Source organism: Penicillium daleae (assembly GCF_028827525.1).
Source record: "Penicillium daleae strain IBT 16125 chromosome Unknown utg000002l_segment0_segment0, whole genome shotgun sequence".
Classification (NCBI taxonomy): Eukaryota; Fungi; Ascomycota; class Eurotiomycetes; order Eurotiales; family Aspergillaceae; genus Penicillium; species Penicillium daleae.
Genome location: NW_026623150.1, coordinates 4,810,453 through 4,835,236, shown reverse-complemented (window position 1 = coordinate 4,835,236; position 24,784 = coordinate 4,810,453). Strand labels below are relative to the sequence as shown.

Here is a 24,784-nt window from a genome sequence, read left to right as displayed (position 1 = left end):
TTTTCTTTTTTCTCTTTTCTGCCAAGACTCGGGCTGGAGCTGCTCGTGGAAAACGTTAAGTTTGGGGGTACATCATTCCCCCCGCTCCTTTCGTACTTAGTGCTACTGCTGTACCGAGAGTACTCTGCTGTGAGTGTGATGTAGCTTCGGGTGTGGCGAGACTTGGCTCAATTTTGGATTTTACTGGTAGTATTGCTTGGATAGATGTTATTATCCTTATTGATGATGGTACCGAAAGTTCAGCAGGACTCATCGATGCCTGGGGTATAGAGTCATCCACGTTATGAATCATTTATGCCTCCTCTAGCTGGAACTTGTATTGACTACCAGGTACAAATCGATCATTCTACTGCAGTCAATTAAACTCGCCGGTCGGCTTCAGATTTGCACCTCCATCCTGGCTGATCCCACGTGGCAAAATCCACTCTGTAAGACTCTCTTCATACTTCCTCGGTCCGTATACTCCAGGACGACTGATACCAACCAAGGGAAATCACGGATTAAATTGATATAGAAGAGACCATATTGGAGGTGTACGAAAGCTACTTTGTTTTCGATATACGATGGAATAGAAAGCAATACAGAATATAGATCATATCATGCCATTTCATCGATCATCCGCATCCTTCCTGCTCCTCTTTGCCCCCCTTCAGCCTCTCGTCACTCTCCAGACCGACTATCCAACCAGCACTGCTTCCTGCAGAAGATCGTCTCCATTCCGCTTCTCGCTCCAGTAGATCCCTTTCCTCCGAACCTCCTCTTTTCATTTGCTTTCTCTTCTTTTCTTTTCTTCTTCTTCTTCTTTTTCTTCTCCTCCGACCTCCTTTCCCCACCACCCAGCGCGACCCACTTCCGCCGTTTCGGCTCTCCTGAGTCGTCTGAGTTCCATCCAAAGACGAACCTGCCTGTGGCTGCACATTGTGTTTCAGTACCGGCTTTCTCATGCTCGCTTTCCTCCTGCCTTCTTCCTGCTGCCCATTTGCCTGTCACAATAGCGAGCTATCCCGACCCACAGCTTGACCGCGTTGTACGTGCTGATCCCCTTAGCCGATAAATGCGGTCTTGGCTAAGCCCAGCTGGAGACGATCATCCCTGCTAACCTGCCCATCTTCCAAGGCAAAAAACCCCCCAACTCCCATCGACCCGCCTCCAGACCACAGCACCTCAAATACACGCGCTCTCCTTCTTCTCCTACCGCAGACATGACCCGTCATCCGTCTCTTGACTCCGAGCGACCCATCATGTCAAACTCGGTGCGCATTTCTTCGCCCCCTTTACCCCCTCTCGAGCACTGTCTTCTACCTGATTTCCCCTTTCGTCGCAAAACTGACTACACCTAAATAAACCTTGATGCTGACTGGATTCACTGTAGAACCGCAACTCCAAGCGCTTCTCCACCATTAGCGGCAGCCCCTCGCTCGCCAACTCCGAACGCACCATCGGCAGCCTACCCAGCGGAGACCCTAGAGTCGCCGACATCACTCACTTCGGCGATGGCCTGGAGCGCTTGGATAACAAGCCCCTGCAGGCCCAGCGCTTTGTCCCTACTGCAGAGAAGAGCGACAACCTGAACAAGTTGGCTCTTGGGGCCAAGGTGGAGCGCGCACTGGGACGAAGGATGACTAGTCAGGATGCCGTCATGCGCAAGCCAGTCCTGAGCGAGAAGGCCGCTGCCGCTGCGACTACTTCGTAATCGACTGAGGCAAGGGAACGGCTGATTCTTCTCGCTGCGCACTGTGGTTGATCCCATACATATGCGACGGCCGATGTTGGTGACGGCCGATGTTGGTCTCGTTTTCTTCAGTCCACCTACTCTATATTCTTCCATTTCCTCCCCGGTGAAGTCCGTCCCTGTAAGGGAACTGTTTACGATCGCTTGCTCGTCTCTTTTCTCACTGTCGAACCCTCTCACGTCCGATACCATATCATCCATCATACCCCCTTTCCTACATTGATATTCCTCCTTGGCGTTTTCTAAATCTGCTATGATATTTGCATGACTTGTCTGGTTTTTTTTTTTTTCCATTTTGTCTAGTATATCTCGTCTACCCTGAATCCTCTGGCTTTGTGTGTTGGTTTCCTTTTTTGGTCTCCTCCATATATCTTGGAATATATCATGAAAGCTACCTCGTGTTAGATTTTTGGCTGGTGCAAGAATTTGCTTTGCGTATTGTATATCATGGTCTAGAGATTGGAGGGCGATCTGATTGCCTGGCCACTGGCAGTTGCGATGGCCTGAGGGCAAACACGATTGTCCGAAATGGTTGGCGTGACCCAATCGGGAATATCAACGTTGATGAGATTTCACTCCCTCCAAACTCTTCTCCTCGTCAACTCCTCTGAGTTCTCAGCGCAACTGACAAGACTATCAACTGTCTCTTGTCCATCCTCCTTGTAAGTTGGCATTTCGTACTTCACTTCACTCTTCACTCCTCATCATCGATCTCATCAAATCCTGTCCTTTTGATACTCTCTTTTCTGCCGAGCGGTGAGCCCCGTGCCAAGCCCACGCGAAACCCGCACGGAGTCTTCTCCAAAGCCAGTCGCTTTTTCCTCGCAGGCGAATTCCCCCCCCAAAACAGCTTCGTTTCGGTCTCTTCTTCTTCTTTTCCTCCTCCTCTCTTCTGCTTCTCTCATCCCCAGTTCAGACGCACAACCATCCATCCTCACTATCCTCTCAACTTCGCCCCCTGCTACCCGTCTCCTCTCTTCCCGGTCCATCCCGCACAAGACTCAATTTTCTCTCTTCTCTCATCGCTCTCAAACCTATACTTCCCGCATCACTCTCCGCATCATCGAAGAGTGTCCTCGTTTTTCCTTTTCCTTCCCCACTTTCTTCCTTTCTTCCTTTCCTTTCGCGCCTTTCAATTGATTGCATTGGTGCTCAGTCCATTTCGCATTGTAAGTGCGCCGCCTTGCCCACTCCACCTCACTTGGCCCATTGGCTGCCGGGATCGTGGTGCAAAACCGAGCCCCCAAGACAGTGCTAAGATATCAAGACTAACTCGACCTCTAGGTTAAGCGAGCGGAAGAAAACCAAAAAGCCACAGAATCTCATTTAGATCTCTTATTCACAGCTTCCAATCCCGTTGCTAGAAGCTTCGTTCAGATAGCTCCGCTTGGCTGTCCCATCGTCGATCCCCACTCAACTTCGCGGCCACATTAATTTTCGATCCCGTCCGCTCTCCTCTCGATCTCAAAAATGGCCGATATGACCCAGGTCCCCATTAACGGCAACTACGCTGCCCAGCATGGCTTCCCCGATTCCTTCAACCCCGCCCACGCGGCCATGAACACCGCGGCCAACTTCCAACCGGCTCAGTCCTCCACTCCTACCAGCGCCACTCCCAGCGCCGAACAGCAGAAGAATGAGATCACCAAGGACGAGGTCGGCTGGTTCTTTGTCGAGCAGTACTATACCACTATGAGCCGTAACCCGGACAAGCTGCACCTCTTCTACTCCAAGCGGTCCCAGCTTGTCTTTGGCACCGAGGCCGCGTCCGTGCCCGTTGCTATCGGTACCAAGGTGAGTAAAGACTTTCCGCCTAGCATTCACAATCTATGTGGATGGCGCTGTGTGCAATGTCCAATTCTGACGGAAATTTCTTCTGCACTAGGCTATCAACGACAAGATCAAGGCCCTCGACTTCCAGGACTGCAAGGTTCGTGTCCTGAACGTCGACTCCCAGGCCTCCTTTGACAACATCCTGGTCTCCGTCATTGGTGAGATCTCCAACAAGTCTGAGCCCTCTCGCAAGTTCGTTCAGACTTTCGTTCTGGCTGAGCAGCCCAACGGCTACTACGTTCTCAACGACATCTTCCGCTACCTCGTTGAGGAAGTCGAGGAGGATGAGGCCGTTACGGAGGAGATCACCCCCGCCGTCTCCGAGGCTCCCCAGACCACCGAGACTGCCGCTACTTCCGAGGAAGCCCAGGTCACTGATGAGGCCGCTGCTTCCAAGGCTGACGAGAAGCTGGAGGAGGTCAGCGGCGAGGGCGAGCAGCCCGAGAAGGTTGCCCCCAAGACCAATGGTACCCCCGCCGAGGAGCCTGAGGAGGCCCCCGTCCCCGTTGTCGAGCCCGAGGCTCTGAAGGAAGAGAAGCCTCAGACCGCGGAGCCTTCCCCTGCTCCTGAGCAGAAGGAGGTCCCCGCTAAGGAGACTGCTGCCCCGGCCGCTCCCGCTGCTGCTCCCGCCGCCCCTGTCCCGGCCGTCCCCAAGACCTGGGCTAGCATTGCCTCCAAGGTCGGTGCTGCCAAGGCTGCTGCTGCTGCTGCTGCCGCTGCCGCCCCGGCTGTCCCTGCTGCTACTGCTGCGGCTCCCGCTCCCACTCCTGCTGCTGCTGCTGCCGCCCCCAAGGCTGCCCCCGCTCCCGCTACTGACTCGGCTGCCACGACTCCTCGTGCTGCTGTTACTCCAACTCCCGCTGCTGAGAAGGATGCTGCCTCTGCTGACAGTGCTGGCTGGCAAACTGCCGGTGCTGACCACAAAAAGACCCAGTCTCGCGCTGGCGAGGACCAGGTTGTCCTTGGTTATATGAAGAACATTAATGAGAAGGTGGACGCTGGTCTGTTGAAGCAGACTCTTACCCGCTTCGGAAAGCTGAAGTACTTTGATGTCAACCGCCCTAAGGTTTGTTTTCCCATATTTAACCTGATCCCCTGTCTCTCTACTATAGATTGATATCTAACGTATATCTTTCTAGAACTCTGCCTTTGTCGAGTTCGCCGAGCCTTCCGCTTATGCTGCCGCCGTCGCTGCCAACCCCCATCAGATTGGCACTGAGCAGATCATCCTCGAGGAGCGCCGCCCTCGCCCCAACAACTTCGGCAACGGGTACCCTGCTGGTCGTGGCCGCGGTGGCCGCGGTGGTTTCCAGCGTGATGGCCGTGGTGGCTTCGCTCGTGGTCGCGGCGGAAATGCGCCTGCCAAGGGCCGCACCGGTGCCCCGGCCGCTTAAGCTCTATTCGCCGATTTACACTTGAATTTTGCTTGAGGTGAATGTGGTAAAATCCCATGCCTGAACTTGGTCAACGAGGCGAGGTTCCACTCGAGCTCTAGCGTCCAGCTCCGAGCTCCGAGCTCGAATCTTCTTTTCTTTCGAGCACCTCGATACGTCTCCGACACTCTACGTACACTTTCGATGGATGCATCTTCCAGAAATTTGTATTACTCCGGATTTTTGATAATTCTTTTCTCCTTTTTTTGGTCTCTACCCGTTATCCACTTTTTGGTCTTTTTTTCCTTGTCCCTCTCATAATGACATGTGTTATGTGACTCCCCCCTCCACCACCCCTTTTTCTTCGTGTCTCCTGTCACAGTGCATATTAGCGGTTGGGTCCGGGTTGGCTGGAAAAGTTGTGTCTTTCTTTCCCTTCCCTCTCTGGGCACTTTGTCTTTGATCTTTTTATTGCGGTTTTGCCATTTTCGTCCTTTGTTGTGGGCTTTGAACTCCCGACGACTCCTCTATTTTAACCATATCTTTTTTGAGTTTTCTTTGGTGGTGGTGATGGTGGTCTGGCTTTCGTGGTTCTCCAGTCTCACGATTTCTATGCCCTATATTCTCCAATGATCTTTTTTCTCTTCATTCGTGTTCCTTTGATCTGTTTGCCCGTTTTCGTTTCCACCACGACGACTCTATATCGCATCGTTTATCTAGCATAGCAAGTTGAGGGTTTTGCGGTGTTGCACCCATCCGGTCTCTTTATTTCTTGTTTCCTTTTATGATTCTCGATCTTGTATCCTTTTTGTTCCCTTTCGCTTTCCCTGCGTGGATTGGATAGGGTTGGATGTGTATTTTGCTAGGAGATGGGCCTTGTAAATGGGATCGTCTGGGTGTTGGAACTTGGCACTTGTCTAGGGATCTGGGGATCTGGGTATCTGAGTGTTTTGCCATAGTTACTGGAGTAGGTGCAATATCAGATGGTTGTACCAAATTGCCCCTGACAGAAACTCTCTTGTGTTGTGTGACCTGATACGAGGCCGGTTGCTGGGTAGCGGTCTCGTTGCGTAGAACATCCATGGCGTGTATTGTGGGAATAGTACAGTACAGTACCTCCAAAGGGTTCAATGGTGTCCGTTAACATTCATTGTTCTAGTTTAGATCTTCTTAAATTATGTATAGACACTACAGGATGTATTCAGTCACCCTGGAGAGACTGGGGCAAATCCGACGGGGGCGAAGGTTCTAGATTTTTCCGGTGCCTGACTCCTCAGGCAGACAGTGGATCCAAGCCTCATGGGTATCACAGGAGAGAGAGAGAGAGAGGGAGAGAGAGCACAGTCAGGGCAGGAGTAGTCTGTCCCAGGAAATCATACTGAGAAAAGCAATGAACGTCAGAATCTCTGGGAAAATAGACCAGTCATTTTGAGCAGTGAAATTGCCAACTCGGACCTGGTCATACAAAATACCAAACCAGTGACGAGTCTTAGGCGGTGTCGTTGCTGGGGGAGGCCCGTGGAAGTTGCTGGATCACCGTAGAAGCACCCGCCGAATGGCTGAACCCACCAGAATTTTTTGGAAACACAAGGCTCTTTCTTCACCTCCTCTTCTCCCCATAAGATCTGCGTCTCTTGCTGGCAGTTCTTTCTCTTCTTCACATCTCCCTCCTCCCCAATTTCTCTGTACGTATTTAAATCTCTTCCCTTTTCCCCCCAACTCTCCAACAGCGTATCTCCCATCACCATTCCCGTTGCTCTCTCCCACTTTGACCTGCTACTCCGTCTCCTCTGATCCACTCCCCACCTTGTGCTCTCTGGAGGATCTTCTCACCTTGAGAGTATTCCCACCCTGAAGATTTCAAGTCCTCATCTCTCCCCCCCCTCTTCCTCTTCCACTTCCACTACACTCATCGATTTCTCTTCTCTCTCTGCCAAATTCCTCCTCCATCTCTCTAACCGGCTCCGCCCCCCACTGCAGAATACCCACCCGCCACAATGCCCGAGACTTTCGAGTTCCAGGCTGAGATCTCTCAGCTGCTCTCGCTGATTATCAACACTGTCTACTCCAACAAGGAGATCTTCCTTCGTGAGCTGATTTCCAACGCCTCCGATGCGCTGGACAAGATCCGCTATGAGTCCCTCTCGGACCCCTCCAAGCTGGACTCCCACAAGGACCTCCGCATTGACATCATCCCTGACAAGGAGAACAAGACCCTGACCATCCGGGATACCGGTATTGGTATGACCAAGGCTGTAAGTTGATTCCATTTTTGAAGCCACTATTCCGACAAAGTCGACGAATCCTGGGGCTAACCGTGTTTTTTTTTCTTTGTTTTTAGGACCTGATCAACAACCTTGGTACAATTGCCCGCTCCGGCACCAAGCAGTTCATGGAGGCCCTGTCCGCCGGTGCGGACATCTCCATGATCGGTCAGTTCGGTGTCGGTTTCTACTCTGCCTACCTGGTTGCCGACAAGGTTACCGTCGTCTCCAAGCACAATGATGACGAGCAGTACATCTGGGAGTCCGCTGCTGGCGGTACCTTCACCCTGACCCAGGACACCGAGGGCGAGCAGCTCGGCCGCGGTTCCAAGATCATCCTCCACCTGAAGGATGAGCAGATGGACTACCTCAACGAGGCCCGCATCAAGGAGGTTGTCCGCAAGCACTCCGAGTTCATCTCCTACCCCATCTACCTCCACGTCCTGAAGGAGACCGAGAAGGAGGTCCCCGATGAGGATGCTGAGGAGACCAAGGAGGAGGAGGAGGGTGACGAGAAGAAGCCCAAGGTCGAGGAGGTCGACGATGAGGAGGAGGAGAAGAAGGAGAAGAAGACCAAGACCATCAAGGAGTCCAAGATCGAGGAGGAGGAGCTCAACAAGACCAAGCCCATCTGGACTCGCAACCCCGCCGATATCACCCAGGAGGAGTACGCCTCCTTCTACAAGTCGCTCTCCAACGACTGGGAGGACCACCTCGGTGTCAAGCACTTCTCCGTCGAGGGTCAGCTCGAGTTCCGTGCCATCCTCTTCGTCCCCAAGCGTGCTCCCTTCGACCTGTTCGAGACCAAGAAGACCAAGAACAACATCAAGCTCTACGTTCGCCGTGTCTTCATCACCGACGATGCTACCGACCTCATCCCCGAGTGGCTCAGCTTCGTCAAGGGTGTTGTCGACTCCGAGGACCTGCCCCTCAACCTGTCTCGTGAGACCCTCCAGCAGAACAAGATCATGAAGGTCATCAAGAAGAACATCGTCAAGAAGACCCTTGAGCTCTTCCAGGAGATCGCTGAGGACCGTGAGCAGTTCGAGAAGTTCTACTCTGCCTTCAGCAAGAACATCAAGCTCGGTATCCACGAGGACGCCCAGAACCGCCCCGCTCTGGCCAAGCTCCTCCGCTACCAGTCCACCAAGTCTGGTGACGAGTCCACCTCCCTCACCGACTACGTTACTCGCATGCCCGAGCACCAGAAGAACATCTACTACATCACTGGCGAGTCCATCAAGGCCGTCGCCAAGTCTCCCTTCCTGGACACCCTCAAGCAGAAGAACTTTGAGGTTCTGTTCCTGGTTGACCCCATTGATGAGTACGCCTTCACTCAGCTGAAGGAGTTCGACGGCAAGAAGCTCGTCGACATCACCAAGGACTTTGAGCTCGAGGAGACCGACGAGGAGAAGGCCGAGCGTGAGAAGGAGGAGAAGGAGTACGAGGACCTCGCCAAGGCCCTCAAGAACATCCTCGGCGACAAGGTCGAGAAGGTTGTTGTCTCCCACAAGCTCATGGGTGCTCCCTGCGCCATCCGTACCGGCCAGTTCGGTTGGTCCGCCAACATGGAGCGTATCATGAAGGCCCAGGCTCTCCGTGACACCTCCATGTCTTCTTACATGTCCTCCAAGAAGACCTTTGAGATCTCCCCCAAGTCCAGCATCATCAAGGAGCTCAAGAACAAGGTCGAGGCTGACGGCGAGAACGACCGCACCGTCAAGTCCATCACCCAGCTCCTCTTCGAGACCTCCCTGCTGGTTTCCGGCTTCACCATCGAGGAGCCCGCCAGCTTCGCTGAGCGCATCCACAAGCTCGTCTCCCTCGGCCTGAACATCGACGAGGATGCCGAGACCGTCGACGAGAAGGCCACCGAGGCTGCCGCCCCTGCCGAGGCCACCGGCGAGTCTGCCATGGAGGAGGTTGACTAAATCAGTTCATACTTCCTTCTATAGGTGTCCAGCAGTCGCAAATCTCTTTCTGAGGCTCTTTTTTAAACTGGATTAGCTAAAGATGGGGCTTTGTTGTTTTCTCAAAATCTGCTTTCTTGCTGGGCCCTTGTATGCGCGCTTATTTTTTCAAAGTTCTTACGGGAAATGGGAAACGGGATTATGACCCTTGATGTTTTTATTTTATTGTTCTTTAAATCAAGATCGATGATTTACACACTTGACTTTTTCCCCCGCTTCTGTAGATGAGGATTAATTAGTATTGTTTATGGAGTTTTGGTCGACTTGTACTGAACTGGGTTGTAGTTAGATTTGAATCTGATGCACGTCCCGTGTTATGTATGAAAAATGCTGATGAGAATCTGGATTAAGACCCTCAGGAACAAAAAAGCCTCCACGTAGGATTTAACGGACTCTTTGATAAAGGTACCTTCCTAGGTTTATATAACTGTTTACTTGTTACAGTAGTAGATAGACCTTAGGTGGTGACTATAATCTGGGAATGGACTGAACTAGAATCTACTATATAATTAGAGTTGATTCCGTATCCTTGGGATATCGCTATACTATGTTCTTGCGTACTGTGGATCTTGTCGTTATCCAGTAGTTGCAATTTATCCTTGTATAGCAGTTCAAGTCATGCGTGTATATGTATGTATCATCGAAAACAAGCATGTTCTTCTTAGAGGATGATTCCTACCGGGATAGGATACCTAGATCAACAAACGATCGATTACTCGTTCTTGATATTCATTTCCATCCCACCAACACGTTCCACAATTGAATATCAATCTTTTTCATTCCTTGTACCTCCAGTGCTGTAGTAACTAACCCAATATGTAACCCAGTATCACATCCTTCTTCAAAATTCCAAGATCCACAAATCGCCCCGTACTGTCGGCTTCACCTCGGGACTACACTCGGCGATTTACCAGCTCCACTCCAGACTCACCGAGAGGATTTCGGGTTCGGGTTCAAGGGGCGAGGGATTGCAAACTTTGAGTGGATATTCTAATCCTATAATGATATTTTATGTCAGGATTAATTGTGAAGGGCTGTGAAGTGTACTGCACGTTACCTACCCCGCCCATCGGCGGGGTAGGTTCACCGACATATCCACCCCACCTGCGGCTCTTCAACCTCCCTCCTCCAATTCATCACATTTCAAATTCAGTCTAACAACCTTGACTCAAGCCACATCAAATACATACACGTATACCTGTCAATAGACAACCATTCTAGTCAAAATGGTCTACACAATTGTCGTTCGTACGTGGTTACTCCCCTCCCCTCCTGCTCCTACTACCCTCAACCCAAACCACACCTTCGCAGTACCTAACCTACCCTCCTCCTTGTGTAGACCTCCGCGCCAAACCCGACTCAGAATCCATCTCCAAACTCCATGCCAAACTCCTCGAAGCATCCGCCATCTACTCCAAAGACAAAGAAACGCTCTCCTGGTTCGTCATGCAGTCCGTCCACGATGAACAGGATTTCACCATCGTCGAGCGCTACCTCCACGAGTCGTCGCAGGAGTATCATCTGAATAACCCTTATTGGAAGACCTTTGATCCGTATGTTATTCCGTTGTTGGAGGGGGAGATGGATTTAAGGAGGTTTGAGGAGTTGGACAATTGAGGGTGTGGTTGATGGCGATGGTGGAGGGGAGGGGGTTTATGCGGATATAACTAGTTGATAATGCTGGATATGACATTTTTGTTGTTATAAGGTTGTGGTATGTTTTTTTGAAGATATGGTTTTATTGGACTACACTGTATGGTCTAGCCCTATCAATCCCTAAGGAGAAGAAGAAGAAGAAGAAGAAGAAGAAGCAAAGTGTAATCCAGCGCCAACCACCAAACGTCCAGAATCAGAAACACCAGGATAAAAAGCCAGATGAGGAAAACCATAAGGGAATGGTCACCAGAGAGGAAAAGAAACACTAACCAGCCAGTATGCTTTTCTTCTTCCACCTTCCTCCTCAATAAGCCAAACCGGTGCATTGTGCATGAAATCATTTCCTCATGACCGTCCTCGATCTCGTAGATATCATATCATTCCGTGAGATGAAGAAAATCACTGCTCAATACTCCCACACCAGTGATCGAACTGCAAGTCCGAAAGACTTCGCGTTGAAAGTCCCCAAGACCGAGCCACCCACAATGCCAACCCACCAACCACCCCAACACTCCCCACAATCTGGACAATAATCCAGCCGCGTCGTCCGATATCGTCGATCCACCCAACCACTCCCAGCGGGTCATGCGGACTCAATCCAGCAACACGGTATTCCTTCATCACGTCCAAACCGCCGCCACTCTTGTCGCTGGCTGGAATGTGCAGCCCGCAGAAACCGGGCGTCTGCGAGATGGGCACTAACGACCCATCGACTACGCACTCGCTCAGTCGTTCCGTTAGCCAGATAGCGCGGTCGCCTCGTGCCAGCGCCGCGTATCGCTCCCGTTCGTTCTGGAGGCTGCGTTGTAGGTCCGTCGCCCATTGTGCGAGTCGTACCTGGGCCATGCGCTCTTCGTGTCGTGTGTAGTCTGCCAGGCGGGCTATGGTATAGCTTGGTGGTGACTCGCCGAGGGAAGAAATGGACGAGCTCATAGACACCCCTGACGCACTTCTCCATCCTATTCCCGGAGAGGTGGTACCGGAAAGTACATTCGGAGCTGGGCCGGCTGGTGATGACATAGTGGGCAGGTCACCGCATTTTTGAACGAGCTTCTTGGCGGCTGAATGGCGCAGCCAGGCGAGATTATCCCGGTCGAATAGTTTCTGTACGAGGATGTCCAGCTCGGATGGAGTAAGAGGCTGTTCGTAGTCTGGGCTCATGAGGGTACTAGCGTCCATGACTTCCAGATCTGTGGTTTTCTCGGATGACACGGCATATGGAGATTGGGAGGTTTGATCATCGAATCCCCCGGCGAGCGAGTCGCCGAACATAAAGGGCTTAATGCCGGCGTCTTGGGCCTCTTGATGGAATCGGTCTTTAAGATATGTGAGATTCTCGGGGGAGAGGGTGTCTGCTTTGGCGATGAGTGGGATGACATTGCTTAGCTCGCAGAGCTTGCGAATGCATTCAACGTCCGTAGATAGTGTATCTGCAATTTGTTAGTGTTCAGGCCATGCCGCCAACTCAGTATATTAACCACTCACCATGAGAGATCAAGTATAAAATAGCATCCACCTGGGTCCCACCGTTTCCAGCAAGCAAATTTTGAAAATCTACACCTGATCCTGTAACCGCTGCTGTCGCCCGCTGTAATTGCTGTCGCATATACTGCACAATAGAATCGGTCTGCCCTGCACGACTCAACGAGGTAGCCGGTGTATCCACAAAGCACAAGTTCCGCTCCAGCACAATTTCGCCTATACTTTTGCGCCGTCGAAGCACACGCGAGTCCTCCAAGTCCGACCACCACGAAGGATACGGCTTGGTGCTAGCGTAGATCTCCGTAGTAGTGGTGGGCATCCCGCGAGTGGGGGTGGACCCGGAGTGGGGTCGCAAGAAACGGCGCCGCTCTAGTGCAGTCACGGAGAGCGAGTCGATAGAATCAACATGCACGATATCTTCGCACGTCTGGACAATGGCTTTGATTAAGGAGGTTTTGCCGGTGCCTGTGTGATTTGGAGCATGCGTTAGAGGGTGTGGAAACTCCCTGACACGTGTAGTTTTACAAGGAGAAACTTACCTGGTGCTCCAGCCACAAGCATCTTGAATCTACCCATTGCCTTTCCCCGCTCTGTAAATGGCCGTCGACTTGGCATCTTGATGCTGGGCATGATCAACTGCGAAGCTCCAGCGAACCCTAGCCGCGGCGAGGGCCGGGGTCGCTCTTCCTCATCCCCCGACCCAATCGCCTGGCTATTGATTTCATCGGTGATCGAGATGTCGTCTAACGGTCGGAGAGACTGATTGGAAATGGACTTTGGGCTGCTGGGCAGCGACGATGGATCGTCGGGATGAAATGGAGTCAGCGGGCGAGAGACCGTATCCGAGGCAGGGGCCTGTAAAGATGTATCCCGAGTATCATCAGACTCGAACGGTCTGATTGTAGACCGTCGTCGTGAGCACCGTGTATCTCGCATATTGTCCGATCCTGGCGACGAGCTTCGTGTCCGTTGATTTTCTGCGGGGAAGTCTCGGGGTGAACTGTCTCTAAGCTCTGATCGAGCAAGTGTCTCTGCTAGACTGTGCACACCGTACATGCTTTCTTTGGGGTCTCCGGATGCATCTGGCGAGGGGCTGCGTTCTGTATCGGAGGCATGCGGGCTGCGGGATAGGAAGAAGGTTGCGGGGGCAGCAGTGCGGGGATCTAACGAGGAGCACGAGGAGAGAGGGTCCGCAGAGGGTTTGCGGGAGAAGGCTGGCACGTCAGGAACTGGCCGCATTGTCGAGACATTTGAGGGAAGTTGGAGAAGATGAAGTTGACCAGGGATATCTTTCGGCGGGCTATCGCGGGGTGGTTCATGTCTTGTTGCGTATGTAAGCCATCACATCACGCGGTGCGGAAGCTTGACCAGTGACCAGGGTTCCAGCGCTGACCTAAGATGATAGTGTCATAGAGTTGATACGTTAAAGATAAAGTCTATATCTAACTGGCAACGGCTGTGTTTCTCACTCTATTCATTTGCATGCTAGCAGATTGAATTTGGTTGGCTACCTTTTCAAGCAAAAAGAGCCATTGTAGTTGTATACCCAAGCATATCCCTTGGGTGGGGCGGAAGGAGTACAACATACTGGGGCTACAGTTTGCCCTTCGCCTGCATTTCCCAGGCTAGCGGGGTATTCCTGGCAGAATATCTTATATCTCGGTCAGAACATAACTGCTATATATAGTTAGGTTCCATTCTTACCCTTGTTACCCAAGAAGCTTTATCCACTAGCTCGATAATACCGATAATCGCGACTCTATCAGGCTGGAGGCACCTACAGCTTCACTAATCCAAAGTTTCAGCGACATTCCATCAAGCAAGGCAAGATGGCCGAGTTGGTCTATGGCGCACGGTTCAGGTTTACCTGATCCAAACTTCCGTGTCTCGAAAGGGGCGTGGGTTCGAATCCCACTCTTGTCAAAGCATTATCTTTTTGCTTCTATCCATATGATGGTACATGCCTATTAATGGTTTTTTTTTTTTTTTTTTTTATTCCAAGGGAATCAATGTGCTCTGAGGGGGATGCATTCTACCGATAGTACGACTATAATGCATTTGGTGAATAATCTAGTACCATCAGTGGTGCAGTCATTAACCCAAGTTCAACTGAAATATATTCACAACCCAACTCTAAAAATCCACATAAGTTTACGACAAACATATTTTCAAATGCCCATCCTGGCAGAAGACACCAAATACTCACAATACCATTTCCATCTCATTATCCCCAAAAGCACACACCCCTAGAAAACCCAACAAAAACCTCCTGGGTATCTTTTCCCACCTTAAACCCCTACCCATTAGCCCCACCAACATGGCCCATATTCCAATCCACCCCACCACCCAACATCAATTGGTAAGATGGCCGAGTTGGTCTAAGGCGTCAGGTTAAGGTCCACCTTAGCATAAATTCCTGATCTCGTTTACGGGGCGTGAGTTCGAATCTCACTCTTATCAATACCTTCTTCTTTTTTTTAGTCTTTTCTTTTTTAGGGGGACTGGCTGGGTGCAGTGGCGATGGCACATGACGAGCGGGAAAGATTTTTTATGGTTCTGGGAGCCAATCATGTGGATAGGGTTACGCAGATACAGTACAACGATGGTGTTGTTGTGTATGTATGTGGAATCGGAGTGCCTGCGAAACTCTGGGGTACATACTAACCTAACCTCGAACGATAGCGGTTATAATCTACTGTTAATACTCTATTGAGGCAGTGTAATGGACAAGGATCACATTCGAAATTTTCATTACAATATACCTTCCTCCCTCAGCATCAGTATATTTTGTCAAGGGCTCCAATTTAGCCACAGGGAAAACAACAACCGCCATCTACAATCAAATATCCGGGTCTTATTAGAATTCAACACTCATGATCAATGCTTGATTCAATATACTACAAAAAGCACGAATCCCTCGGCTTCACCACCAGCCTTAGACCCGGTGCAGACGGTCTATGTACAAAAAAGTCCCCAATCAGACGCAAAGTCAAGCACGACAAGGCGAAAAAGACGGTCGGGCAAATACAAATAACAACATGGCAAGAAAAGGGAATAGAGAGAGGGTTCTCGCGGCGATGCAGTCGGTATGTTCGAGATGAGTAACTACAGCTTGGCGCGCGGCGCAGACTGCTCCTCCAGAGCCTGTTCGTACAGCTTGTCCAAGAGCTGGCGGAAGACCTTGACGGTAGGGGGGCGCTTGAGTTTGAGACTGGAGGGGAAGAAGAGGGTTAGTAAATGTTGTTACAAGAACATGAGTGATAGTCGGGGGAAGGTAAACTCACGTCGGGGTAAGCAGGTTGTTCTCGACAGTGAACGGCTCCAACTTCAAAGAGACGTTGCGCACGCGCTCATAGCCAGCGAGCTTATGCTTCTTAGCGACACGCTCAAGATCACGCAGCACAGCGCGGCGGATCTTGTCATCCGACAGCGCCTCCTTGATCGCATCCAAGTCGGTCGCGCCGATAGGACGGCCTAGAACCTTGCTGGCGAACGGAGCGAACAGGTCGGGCGCAACACCGAAGATACCCACCAGGAAGGTCTGCATGCTGTCACCGTGCACGTACGCCTGGGCCAGATAGCCCAGCTCGGACATGAACACACCCTCCAGGCGCTCGGGCGAGATGTACTCGCCCTGTGCGAGCTTGAGCACGTTCTTGCGGCGGTCGATGATGATGATGCGGCCCATCTCGTCGATCTGGCACACATCGCCAGTGCGGAACCACCCGTCCTCGGTCATGGCCTTGGAGGTCTCCTCGGGATTCTTGAAGTACTCGCTGAACATGTTGTTACCACGCATGAGCAGCTCACCACGGGGGTAGGGCTTGTCATCAACCGAGTACTCCATATCAGGCAGGGAGACGAGGCAGACTTCCGTGCAGGAGGCGAGGCTACCGCAGTTACCAGCGGTGAGATCATCAGTAGACTGGGCGGTACCGCAGGCATACGACTCGGTCAGACCGTAGCCCTGCAGGACATCGGCACCAGTGGCAATACGCAGGAAGTTGTGCAGGGTAGGGTCAAGAGGAGCAGAGCCGGAGATCATGTAGCGGGAACGCTCGAGACCGAGAGCGGCGGCGACCTTCTTGGCCCAGATACGGTCGTAGATGGCATGCTTGCCGGTGGCCTTGGAGGGGTCGGGGTTCTTCAGGTTGGCCGTCTTGGCGGCAACGATGTGACGCGACAGGGCACCCTTGAAGCCAGGAGCCTCGACGGTGGCAGCTCGCACCGCAGTACCGAAGCGGTTGTACAGACGGGGCACGGATATGAAGCCAGTGGGCCTCAGCAGCTTCAGATCATCGACCAGCTCCACAATGTTGCCGTGGAAGTAGCCAATCCGAGCGCCACCCCAGAAGGCAATGTGCTCGGAAAGACGGGCGTAAATATGAGCAAGAGGAAGGTAAGAGCATATGGTGTCATTGTTGGACTGGCCGAGGGTGACGAAACCGGCAGAGGAAGCAGCCACGGCGTTCTTGTGGGTCAGAACGACACCCTTGGGAGGGCCAGTAGTGCCAGAGGTATAGTTGATGGTGACAATGTCCGAAGGAGAAGGAGGATTGTATCCACGCTTCGAAGCCTCTCCCAAAGCCTCGACCTGATCAATAGTATAAATCGACAAGTCCTGGCCAGCGGCCATCGACTCTAACAGGGCACGCTTGGAGTGACCATCCTGCTCACCCGCATCGAGAGGGTCAAGACTGACAATCATCTTGAGGTTGGGCAGGGCATTCTTGAGCTTTAGAAGGGTAGGGATATGCGGGAGAGAGGTAACAACACAGTTCAGCTCGGCGTGGTTAATGATATACTCGGTCGCGTCTGGGGCGAGCACATCGTAGATGGAGACTGAGTAGAGACCCTGGGAGATGCAGGCCAGATCTAGGAAATGAAGGTATTAGCATGGCCTGACCCACAGTATTGCAATGGTTATCACAGCAGATTACATACCAGTGATCTGCCACTCCGGGCGGTTCTGGCACCAGAGACCAATACCATACTGGCCAGGACGGTGACATCCGTGCTTGTTGTGCAGCTCAACCAGACCAGCACCGAATGCAGCGCGGCGCTTCTGGACCTGCCCGTATGTGAGCCACTGATAGCCATCAAAGGTCTTGGTGACTGGGTTGAATGGGCGCCAGCCGACGCAGTCGCTGTTGGGGTGGCGGTTGGCCGAGGACTCGAACATGTCATGCGCGGTGATCACCTATCCATGCAGCTTTGGGTTAGCCCATGTCCATCCTACACGTTGTCCTGATTGTCGCGATCGACGTTCCCACATACCTGGGGATCCAACGTGGTCAACAGCTCCTTCTGCGCATTCCATGCCCGGTATACTCGAGTGCGGCCAGGCTGCTCAGTCCCGGGGATGGCCACGGCATACGGGGTGCCCTTTGGGGGAGCCTGCTTCAGCTCCTCCGCCTTGGCGAGGTGTGGCGGTTGTGAGAAGAACATGATGTGTCTATCTAGGTGGGAAGCAGCTGGAGCGTCAGCACATGCTCGGATGCGGCGGCAAAGCTGAGGACATGTCAAATTCAACACATACCAAGTAGATTAGATAAAGGCAATGAAGAAAGACAAGGATCGAAGACGAGAGAGAGGATCTCCCAAAGCGAACGAGTCCACTGCGACCAGAAGAGAAGAAACGAAAAGTGTGGGGGGGGGGAGGGAAGAGAAGGGGGTATGAATCTGGAGTCCGGAGTTGAGAAAAGGGAATCCGGAGAGGGCAACCTTTTTCGGTCAAAACTCCATCGTGACGGGTGGAGAGTGGATCGGCAGGGAAAGTACCTCGGCCCATTTGTACTGGGTACCTGTGGTTACAGTGGCGGCCCCATAGTTAATCCAAGTACCCGTGCTGGGGGTTCCTTGTCTGGAGTTTTAACAGAGTTCTTACAGGCCCGACGCCATCGGCCCTCACATGCCCGTTTTCACATGCGATGAAATTATCAGAGGCCCGTGGATGTCGATACTTTTGAAGCTTTTTACCAGCGGACAGTATTAAGGGCTTTTTACAGACTATACTCATGCTTCACCTCTACTCAGAAGTTGGACATTTGGAAAGATCATCAAGCGGAGATGTGAATATCATGATGTATAAATAATAATGCCCAGAACTATCGACATAAGAGGCTCAAGAAAAAGTGGTACTGTACACGACACACAAGCCAAAAAAAAAACCACAACGCCATGCCCAATGCCCACATGCCACGAAAAACAGAGAGCCGAAACAAAAAATAAACAGGAGAAAGTAAAATGTAGTCAAAAGCACATGCCTCAACCCCTCCAAAAGGTAAAAGGCTCAATATTCACACACATCAACCACAGATCCAGTACCACACCTTGCCGTACCAGGTCGTCGGCTCAACGGTCTCCCAGTTCTCACTGTCGGCCGATGTTCGGCCCGTGTCCAAGTCGGCTTCGATAGGCTTGACAAAGGCCGGGCGGAAGATCAGCTTGTGACCGGCGTAAAGCACCACGAACAGGATCAGACTCAGGTAGTTGATGAAGAAACTCTTAACTTGGAAGCCTCCAATGAACGCGGTGAAGCCCTGGGTGAGAATGATCAGGCAGTTGAAGAACAGACCGTACCACGAGAGCCAGGGCTGCATAATCGCCTTGTATGGCAGCACATCGCGCGAGATGTTGCGAGCCTTGAGCGCCCGCTGGAATGCCAGGTGGCAGCCATTGAGCGAGGCCCAGGTGATGAAGCCGGCGACACCGGAGATCTGAAGCAACCAGGTGAAAACGGTCGAGCCCGAGTTCGACACGTTCAGGAAACCGAGCAGACCAAACAAAGCGGTGAAACCGACGGCATAGTATGGCACACCGCCCTTGGTAGTGCGCTTGAAGAGGCGCGGGGCAAAGCCTTCCTGGGCCAGACCAACGATGATACGGCTACCGCTGTAAACGTTGGAGTTGGCAGCCGAGAGCACCACCGTAAGGAGAACGGCGTTGATAATATCGGGAAGGACATTGACACCAGCGCGACGGGCCGCAACCACGAACGGAGAAGCATTAGCGTTGCTGGCGCTAGCACCGCCGTTCTGGCTAGTCACCAAGCCGGGGTCGTCCGAGGGCACCACAATACCGATAAAGAAGATGGTCAGGATGAAGAAGAAGACGATACGGATGAAGGTCTTGCGGATAGCCGAAGGGACAGTCTTGCGCGGGTTCTCGGTCTCACCGGCGGCGATACCGACCAGCTCCGTACCCTGGTAGGAGAAACCTGCTTGAATCAGGCAAGACCAGAAGCCGATAAACTTGGCGAGGGAATCGTCGGTCTCGATCAGGTAGGGCACAAAGGGACCCGGGTGCACCCAGTACCGGAATCCAATATAACCTTCCTTGCCCACGCCGGCGTTCATGCAAATAGCGAAGATCATGAAACCAATCACAGTCAGGACCTTGATGCTGGAGAACCAAAACTCCATTTCACCATAGAATCCGACGGGCATCATGTTGAACACGATGATCATCACCCAGAAGATGGCAATGAAGATGGCAATCGGAATCGTCTCGTCCCAGAACTGGATGATTAGACCCGTGGCCGTGAGCTCCAGCGCAAATGTCGATGCCCACGAGAACCAATAGATCCAACCCATGGAGAAACCCAGACTCGGGTCGATCAGGCGAGCAGCGTACGAGGTGAAGGCACCGGGGATAGGAATATAGGTTGCGATCTCACCCAGTGCCATCATAACCGAGTAGACGATGGTGCCGACGAAGATATAGGCGATGAAGGCGCCGACGGGGCCAGCATTGGCGATGGCCGTACCGCTACCGATGAAGAGACCAGTACCGATGGTACCACCTAGATGCGAGAAGAAAAAGATACGAGTTAGGGGAAAATTCTGCGGCGAGCTCCGACGGTTGACTCCAATACTGGAGCGCATAGAAATTTTCTTTCACATACCAATGGCAATCATCTGCAAGTGACGACTCTTCAGCTTGCGCTTCAGATCGGGCAGCGGGTTGGACTCGCGGCCAGCACCGTGTTTCTCATAGTCGACATCGTACTGGTTGGCAGCGTCCTGAGGCTGGACGTGCATGATGGGGCCTTCCGACTCCATCTTTCCCTTTTCAGACCAAGGGGCGTCCGGGGCCATCACTGACTGCTGGGAAGAGAAGCAGGTTCAGAGAGGGGAATGCAAGAAGGGGAGGAGGAGGTGGTGGGAGGGGAGAAAGAGGAGAGAAGAGTCAGAGAGATGCGAGCTCCACTTGTGGGATCTCTGAGAGTGAGAGAGCGTGGATGACTCCGGCAGTCGGTGGCCTGGGGCCTTCTTCTTTTCCCTGGTGGAGTCGCCAAAACCCTAGTACAGTACTCTTTTCACCTCTCCAATACCCAAGCCGGCAATGTCTTAGGTAAAAGAAATGCGTAGAGGGAGAGGCGTGGGTTCTAAGACCTTGGGGAAATAAGCCTTGGCCCAGGGCTGAACTGGAATGGATTTCAAGGACCTGACCTCGAAATCCAATTCTCAGGCCTCGATCTTTTCCTTTTGTATAATTTTTCAACAGAGTTTTTCGTTTCTTCTCTTCCCGCGTGAAAACTTCGATGCCCCCGGGCGTTAAGTTTTTTTAATTAGCCTTTTGGCCTGCCATGTGGGCCGTGCCGCATTCACGAAAAGTTTTTCTTTGGTGGCGATTATTCGGGGAGGAATTGGGGGGAACTTGGGCCTCTGGATGGCTGGCAGGATATGACTACTACGGATGACAAGTCCCTATCGACCTTGTCCTATCTCTCTCTCCAGATATACGAGGTGCGAGACCAGGCTATTGAGACATTTCCTTCTCCGCCGAGAACGGAGTATACTCAGGCATGGCCGATGTGACTCTGCATGAAGGAAGGCGCCACCCGCCGATCGGGATTGCTGCCGAACTGTAAGTCCACGAGGCTTGAGACTGGGCAGTTGAAATCGAGTCTTCTGAGTCTTCTGCGAATTCTATGCCCTTTTCGAACTATTCTACAGATTAATGAGAAGATGTACTCGACATAGAAGAGCAAAAAGCAATCTCTTTCCCTGAATTTCAAAGGCAAGACTTTTCCGGTCGGCAAACCCGTGGGCCCAGAGCAAAGGTCCCGTTTCCGCTTTTAGCCACCCATGAGACAGGCCAATCACTGGATCCGAGTCGATAAGCCACGATAAGCTAAGTTAACTAATATATGGGCCCATTGATTTGATTCCATACGAACCAATGAACTACAGGATAACTAATATCTATGACATATGATCTATATCCCCATATAGGCTAATTGAGGTCCGACATATACACTGATTCAATAGTGATAGTTCCGACTGCGTCAGATAATATACCCACTATGCTTCTATCCAGGCCGAAGCCAGACTGAGGTTCAATTTCAAAGCAAATCGAACGAGGATCAATATTAATGAAAGAACGACTGATGAGGGGAGATATGACTGTGTCCAAGGGAATAGGAGGTTACAAATGAGAACCCTTGATTTAAGAAAGAGATTTGCCATGGGCGGGGACACAGCTCCAAGACTAATTTGTGTACGCCGTAGAATGCACGAACCATGATACTCGGGAACTACCGCTAGACCCTTAGCCCTGCCTCTAAAACACCCATCAACCTAGGGAATTCCCCCCCTTTCTACCACGTCAACCCATTGTGCAATCCTTTTTAGAGAGAAACATTGGCCACACCGGAAAACTGCCCCGGCAAAATCCTGCTTCAGTGCAGTGTCTTCCACCTCGGCATCCCAGCACGGTCGTAATTGACTCATGGATGCATGGTACAACCGCCTCAACTGGGTCTGTTCATACTCCATCACGTGAATCCAGTATAGCCCGTCCTTGCCTTCATTATCCAGCTCGTCATCTTCGCTGTCCCCCGGTACGTCGGATCCTTTAGCGCTCTCATCGGCATACTCTTGACGCTTGGGTTCCTCTTCCCGGTCCGACCCTTCCAGAAATTTGGGCATTCTGGTTGTCATCCACACTGGCATGGCTGAGACACATTCCCAGTCAATCACAGCGGTGATGTTTCCTTGCTCATCCACCAAGATGTTGTTCAGTGAAAGATCTTCGTGTCATATTACTGATCGTTCGGGAGGGTGCTGTAGAGGAGGGAAAATTTTCGGCAATAGGTCAATCAATCTTTGAGCAAGCGCCAAGGCAAATGCAGCGTCTTCCTCGTCTTCCTCATCCTCAGCTTCCTCTTTGGCCGCAGTTTGGTCTTTGACAATGATGTCGATGTATGAGGAAAGCCAGTCGTAGCTTGAGCGGAACGGTCCCCGAGCGATATCGTAATCAAAGTGGTTGCCCCAGAAGTACATTCCCGAGACCATCTCGCCTGGCTGTTCGTTCTGGCGGTGTTCTCCATTGCTGGGCACTAGGGTTCCAATTCCAGGAAAGCTATGGCGGAATATTTGTGCATGAAGCTCAGCTTCGTAACTTCTCCCCAGGGTCTTACTGTTGGATAAACAGGCAGTGAGACCCTCATGAGATATTGATGGTGGTTTGTCCGAACCAGATAGAGTTTGTTGAAGGCCCCTTCGGCGTGGAATGCAACTTCACAGGTTTCTGAGCCGTCTACTTGAAGGGTCTTGCGACACAGTTTACGATAGCCTCCAAGCTTGGCTCTCGAGCTCAGACCGGCGCAAGGTCGAGTCCACTGTCATCCCAGGCGAGTCCATCTCGGGCGGTGGGGGGACATTTCGCCGAATTTGGGATGCGAATGAATAAATTAGCGAAAGAGTTGAAGCAAGACAAAAAAACAGAGATTACATATAGAAGAGGGACAGGTATGAGGAATAATGGTGGGAATGGTCAGTGCTTGATTATCATCACACGTGACTAGAATGTTGCTTAGAACCCGGGAATGCTTAGTTTGCCTCGCGAATTCAAGTCCTTTGGATTTCTGGTGAATCATTCTATAATAAAATGGCGAGTGTTGAGAAAATCTCAGTAACTCAGAGTTACAGCGGGCCATTAAGCGGCGGCTCGCGCCTGAAGTTACGGGTGGATCGGAGGACGTTTCCAGCGCCAAAGGCTGTCACTTTCGGCGTGGATTTCACTAGCCCCTATTTTCTTGTTGTAGCAGTAGAAATAAGCATAGAAAGTCGATTATGAAGTATTACTGTAACTCATCCAACAGGCATTAAGGTCGTTCTCACGAATATGAATTCCATCGTAGAACCTCAGTCATCAATATAGACACAATGCCCTCGTTTCACATAGAATTTAAGAGATTCAGGGGTAAGCAAAAAAGAACGTAACAGCCGCGAGGGGTATCGTGGAAAGGAAAAGAAAAACACTGCGCTGCATAAGAAGTCATCCTTTGACCAGACATGGCCACCCCAGAAGAGGCTACCAAGACATTGATCTTCACCATTCCAGCTCGACAAATCAGTGTTCAATCTTCATCTGCCACTTTAAACACCCAAATGGGCATTATGCTGAGTCTTCTGAGCACTCTCCCCACTGTGTCGGCGCTCCTTGAGATCGATGACGGCGAAGTAAGTCGTCACAACGAAGAGGACCCTAACCAGAAAAACATGTTAGCTATGGTTCCTCCCAACGAAATAAACAAAGCTGAACCCTCCCCAACAAGCGACAAATCATTCCACCTAGAGCATGATTTCACTTACCACTCAAAAGCCCCAAACACAGCCACAGCCTGCAAAGCCCGGCATCCACTCCATTTACAATAAGCCGGCGACGGCAACTGGGCAGCAATCGCAATGAAGCCCGCAAACCAAAAGATCATCGTAATGACCTCCACAGCGGGAATCACGAAGCGATGCGCCAGACGCGGGAAGTAGATTGGCGCAGCGAGCAGGTAGGGCGTCGCGACGAAGGTTGTCCAGCAGCCGAGGAAGAGGAGGAAGTTTACTGTATCGGAGAAACTCCACCAGTAGGCAAAGGTGCTGATTACTAGATGGGGAGGGTGGTGTTAGTATGTACTGAAATAGGTAGTGTATATGTTAGTATGGAGGGTATGTTCATAGGAGACGTACCATAGGCGGTCAGAGCGACCACGATCAGGCCGAAGATGATCTGCACGAAGCGGACGGCGTAGATCCAAGGCATAGCCATTTTGAGTAGTAGTGATGGTAGTGGTGGTGGCTGGCGAAGAGTTTGAGAAAGGTAGGAAGTTCTTTTTGGCGAGAGTCGCAGACTCCTAAGTTAAGGGTAGGGTGTTACTACAAAGAGCGCAAACACACAAAGAGGACGTAGAACAAGATATAAAGCCAGAACATCACCCAAAAGTGGGCAGCCACCAGCGTCGCGCCAGCGTCATCGGTGACATCTTGGCACGCCCGTCAGGTGCTAGCTCGCAGGGTTTGCAAGGCTTGCAGCTGACTGGTAGGGCTGACGTGGGTTGTGCTGCTAGCGCGGATAGTTGGTTGGTCTGGGGGGAGTTTTCCTTACTGTTTGAGTGCAACTTAGTTTTTAATTTAAATCGATCGGCAGAGAGAGGGGAAGCGAGGTGACAAAGTGACGTTATTATGGAATGCT

At 51.7% G+C, this 24,784-nt stretch overlaps 9 protein-coding genes across 9 annotated transcripts; 4 read left to right on the top strand and 5 right to left on the bottom strand.

Moving 5' to 3' along the window:
• Positions 1 to 1,202: 1,202 nt before the first annotated feature.
• On the top strand, positions 1,203 to 1,693 carry N7458_002654 (uncharacterized protein; the record flags this gene model as incomplete). Its single annotated transcript, XM_056906037.1, has 2 exons — positions 1,203 to 1,253; positions 1,373 to 1,693. The coding sequence occupies 2 exons, from the start codon at positions 1,203 to 1,205 to the stop codon at positions 1,691 to 1,693; spliced, it is 372 nt and encodes a 123-aa protein (XP_056770144.1).
• A 1,509-nt stretch (positions 1,694 to 3,202) lies between these two features.
• Positions 3,203 to 4,959, top strand: N7458_002653 (NTF2 and RRM domain protein; the record flags this gene model as incomplete). The annotated part of the gene is made up of 3 exons (XM_056906036.1): positions 3,203 to 3,526; positions 3,618 to 4,631; positions 4,705 to 4,959. 3 exons carry the CDS (start codon positions 3,203 to 3,205, stop codon positions 4,957 to 4,959), a joined length of 1,593 nt encoding a protein of 530 aa, XP_056770143.1.
• A 1,976-nt stretch (positions 4,960 to 6,935) lies between these two features.
• On the top strand, positions 6,936 to 9,133 carry hsp90 (chaperone Hsp90; the record flags this gene model as incomplete). The annotated part of the gene is made up of 2 exons (XM_056906035.1): positions 6,936 to 7,193; positions 7,280 to 9,133. The coding sequence occupies 2 exons, from the start codon at positions 6,936 to 6,938 to the stop codon at positions 9,131 to 9,133; spliced, it is 2,112 nt and encodes a 703-aa protein (XP_056770142.1).
• Positions 9,134 to 10,398: 1,265 nt separating this feature from the next.
• On the top strand, positions 10,399 to 10,789 carry N7458_002651 (putative quinol monooxygenase; the record flags this gene model as incomplete). The annotated part of the gene is made up of 2 exons (XM_056906034.1): positions 10,399 to 10,420; positions 10,512 to 10,789. 2 exons carry the CDS (start codon positions 10,399 to 10,401, stop codon positions 10,787 to 10,789), a joined length of 300 nt encoding a protein of 99 aa, XP_056770141.1.
• Positions 10,790 to 11,227: 438 nt separating this feature from the next.
• On the bottom strand, positions 11,228 to 13,549 carry N7458_002650 (uncharacterized protein; the record flags this gene model as incomplete). The annotated part of the gene is made up of 3 exons (XM_056906033.1): positions 11,228 to 12,258; positions 12,314 to 12,775; positions 12,850 to 13,549. 3 exons carry the CDS (start codon positions 13,547 to 13,549, stop codon positions 11,228 to 11,230), a joined length of 2,193 nt encoding a protein of 730 aa, XP_056770140.1.
• A 1,866-nt stretch (positions 13,550 to 15,415) lies between these two features.
• N7458_002649 (putative AMP-binding enzyme) lies at positions 15,416 to 17,758 on the bottom strand (the record flags this gene model as incomplete). Its single annotated transcript, XM_056906032.1, has 4 exons — positions 15,416 to 15,521; positions 15,595 to 17,185; positions 17,255 to 17,510; positions 17,588 to 17,758. The coding sequence occupies 4 exons, from the start codon at positions 17,756 to 17,758 to the stop codon at positions 15,416 to 15,418; spliced, it is 2,124 nt and encodes a 707-aa protein (XP_056770139.1).
• An 860-nt stretch (positions 17,759 to 18,618) lies between these two features.
• On the bottom strand, positions 18,619 to 20,409 carry N7458_002648 (putative arginine transporter; the record flags this gene model as incomplete). The annotated part of the gene is made up of 2 exons (XM_056906031.1): positions 18,619 to 20,114; positions 20,217 to 20,409. 2 exons carry the CDS (start codon positions 20,407 to 20,409, stop codon positions 18,619 to 18,621), a joined length of 1,689 nt encoding a protein of 562 aa, XP_056770138.1.
• Positions 20,410 to 21,894: 1,485 nt separating this feature from the next.
• On the bottom strand, positions 21,895 to 22,611 carry N7458_002647 (uncharacterized protein; the record flags this gene model as incomplete). The annotated part of the gene is made up of 2 exons (XM_056906030.1): positions 21,895 to 22,314; positions 22,363 to 22,611. 2 exons carry the CDS (start codon positions 22,609 to 22,611, stop codon positions 21,895 to 21,897), a joined length of 669 nt encoding a protein of 222 aa, XP_056770137.1.
• A 1,086-nt stretch (positions 22,612 to 23,697) lies between these two features.
• Positions 23,698 to 24,361, bottom strand: N7458_002646 (MARVEL domain-containing protein; the record flags this gene model as incomplete). Its single annotated transcript, XM_056906029.1, has 3 exons — positions 23,698 to 23,806; positions 23,914 to 24,199; positions 24,283 to 24,361. The coding sequence occupies 3 exons, from the start codon at positions 24,359 to 24,361 to the stop codon at positions 23,698 to 23,700; spliced, it is 474 nt and encodes a 157-aa protein (XP_056770136.1).
• Between the last annotated feature and the right edge of the window lie 423 nt (positions 24,362 to 24,784).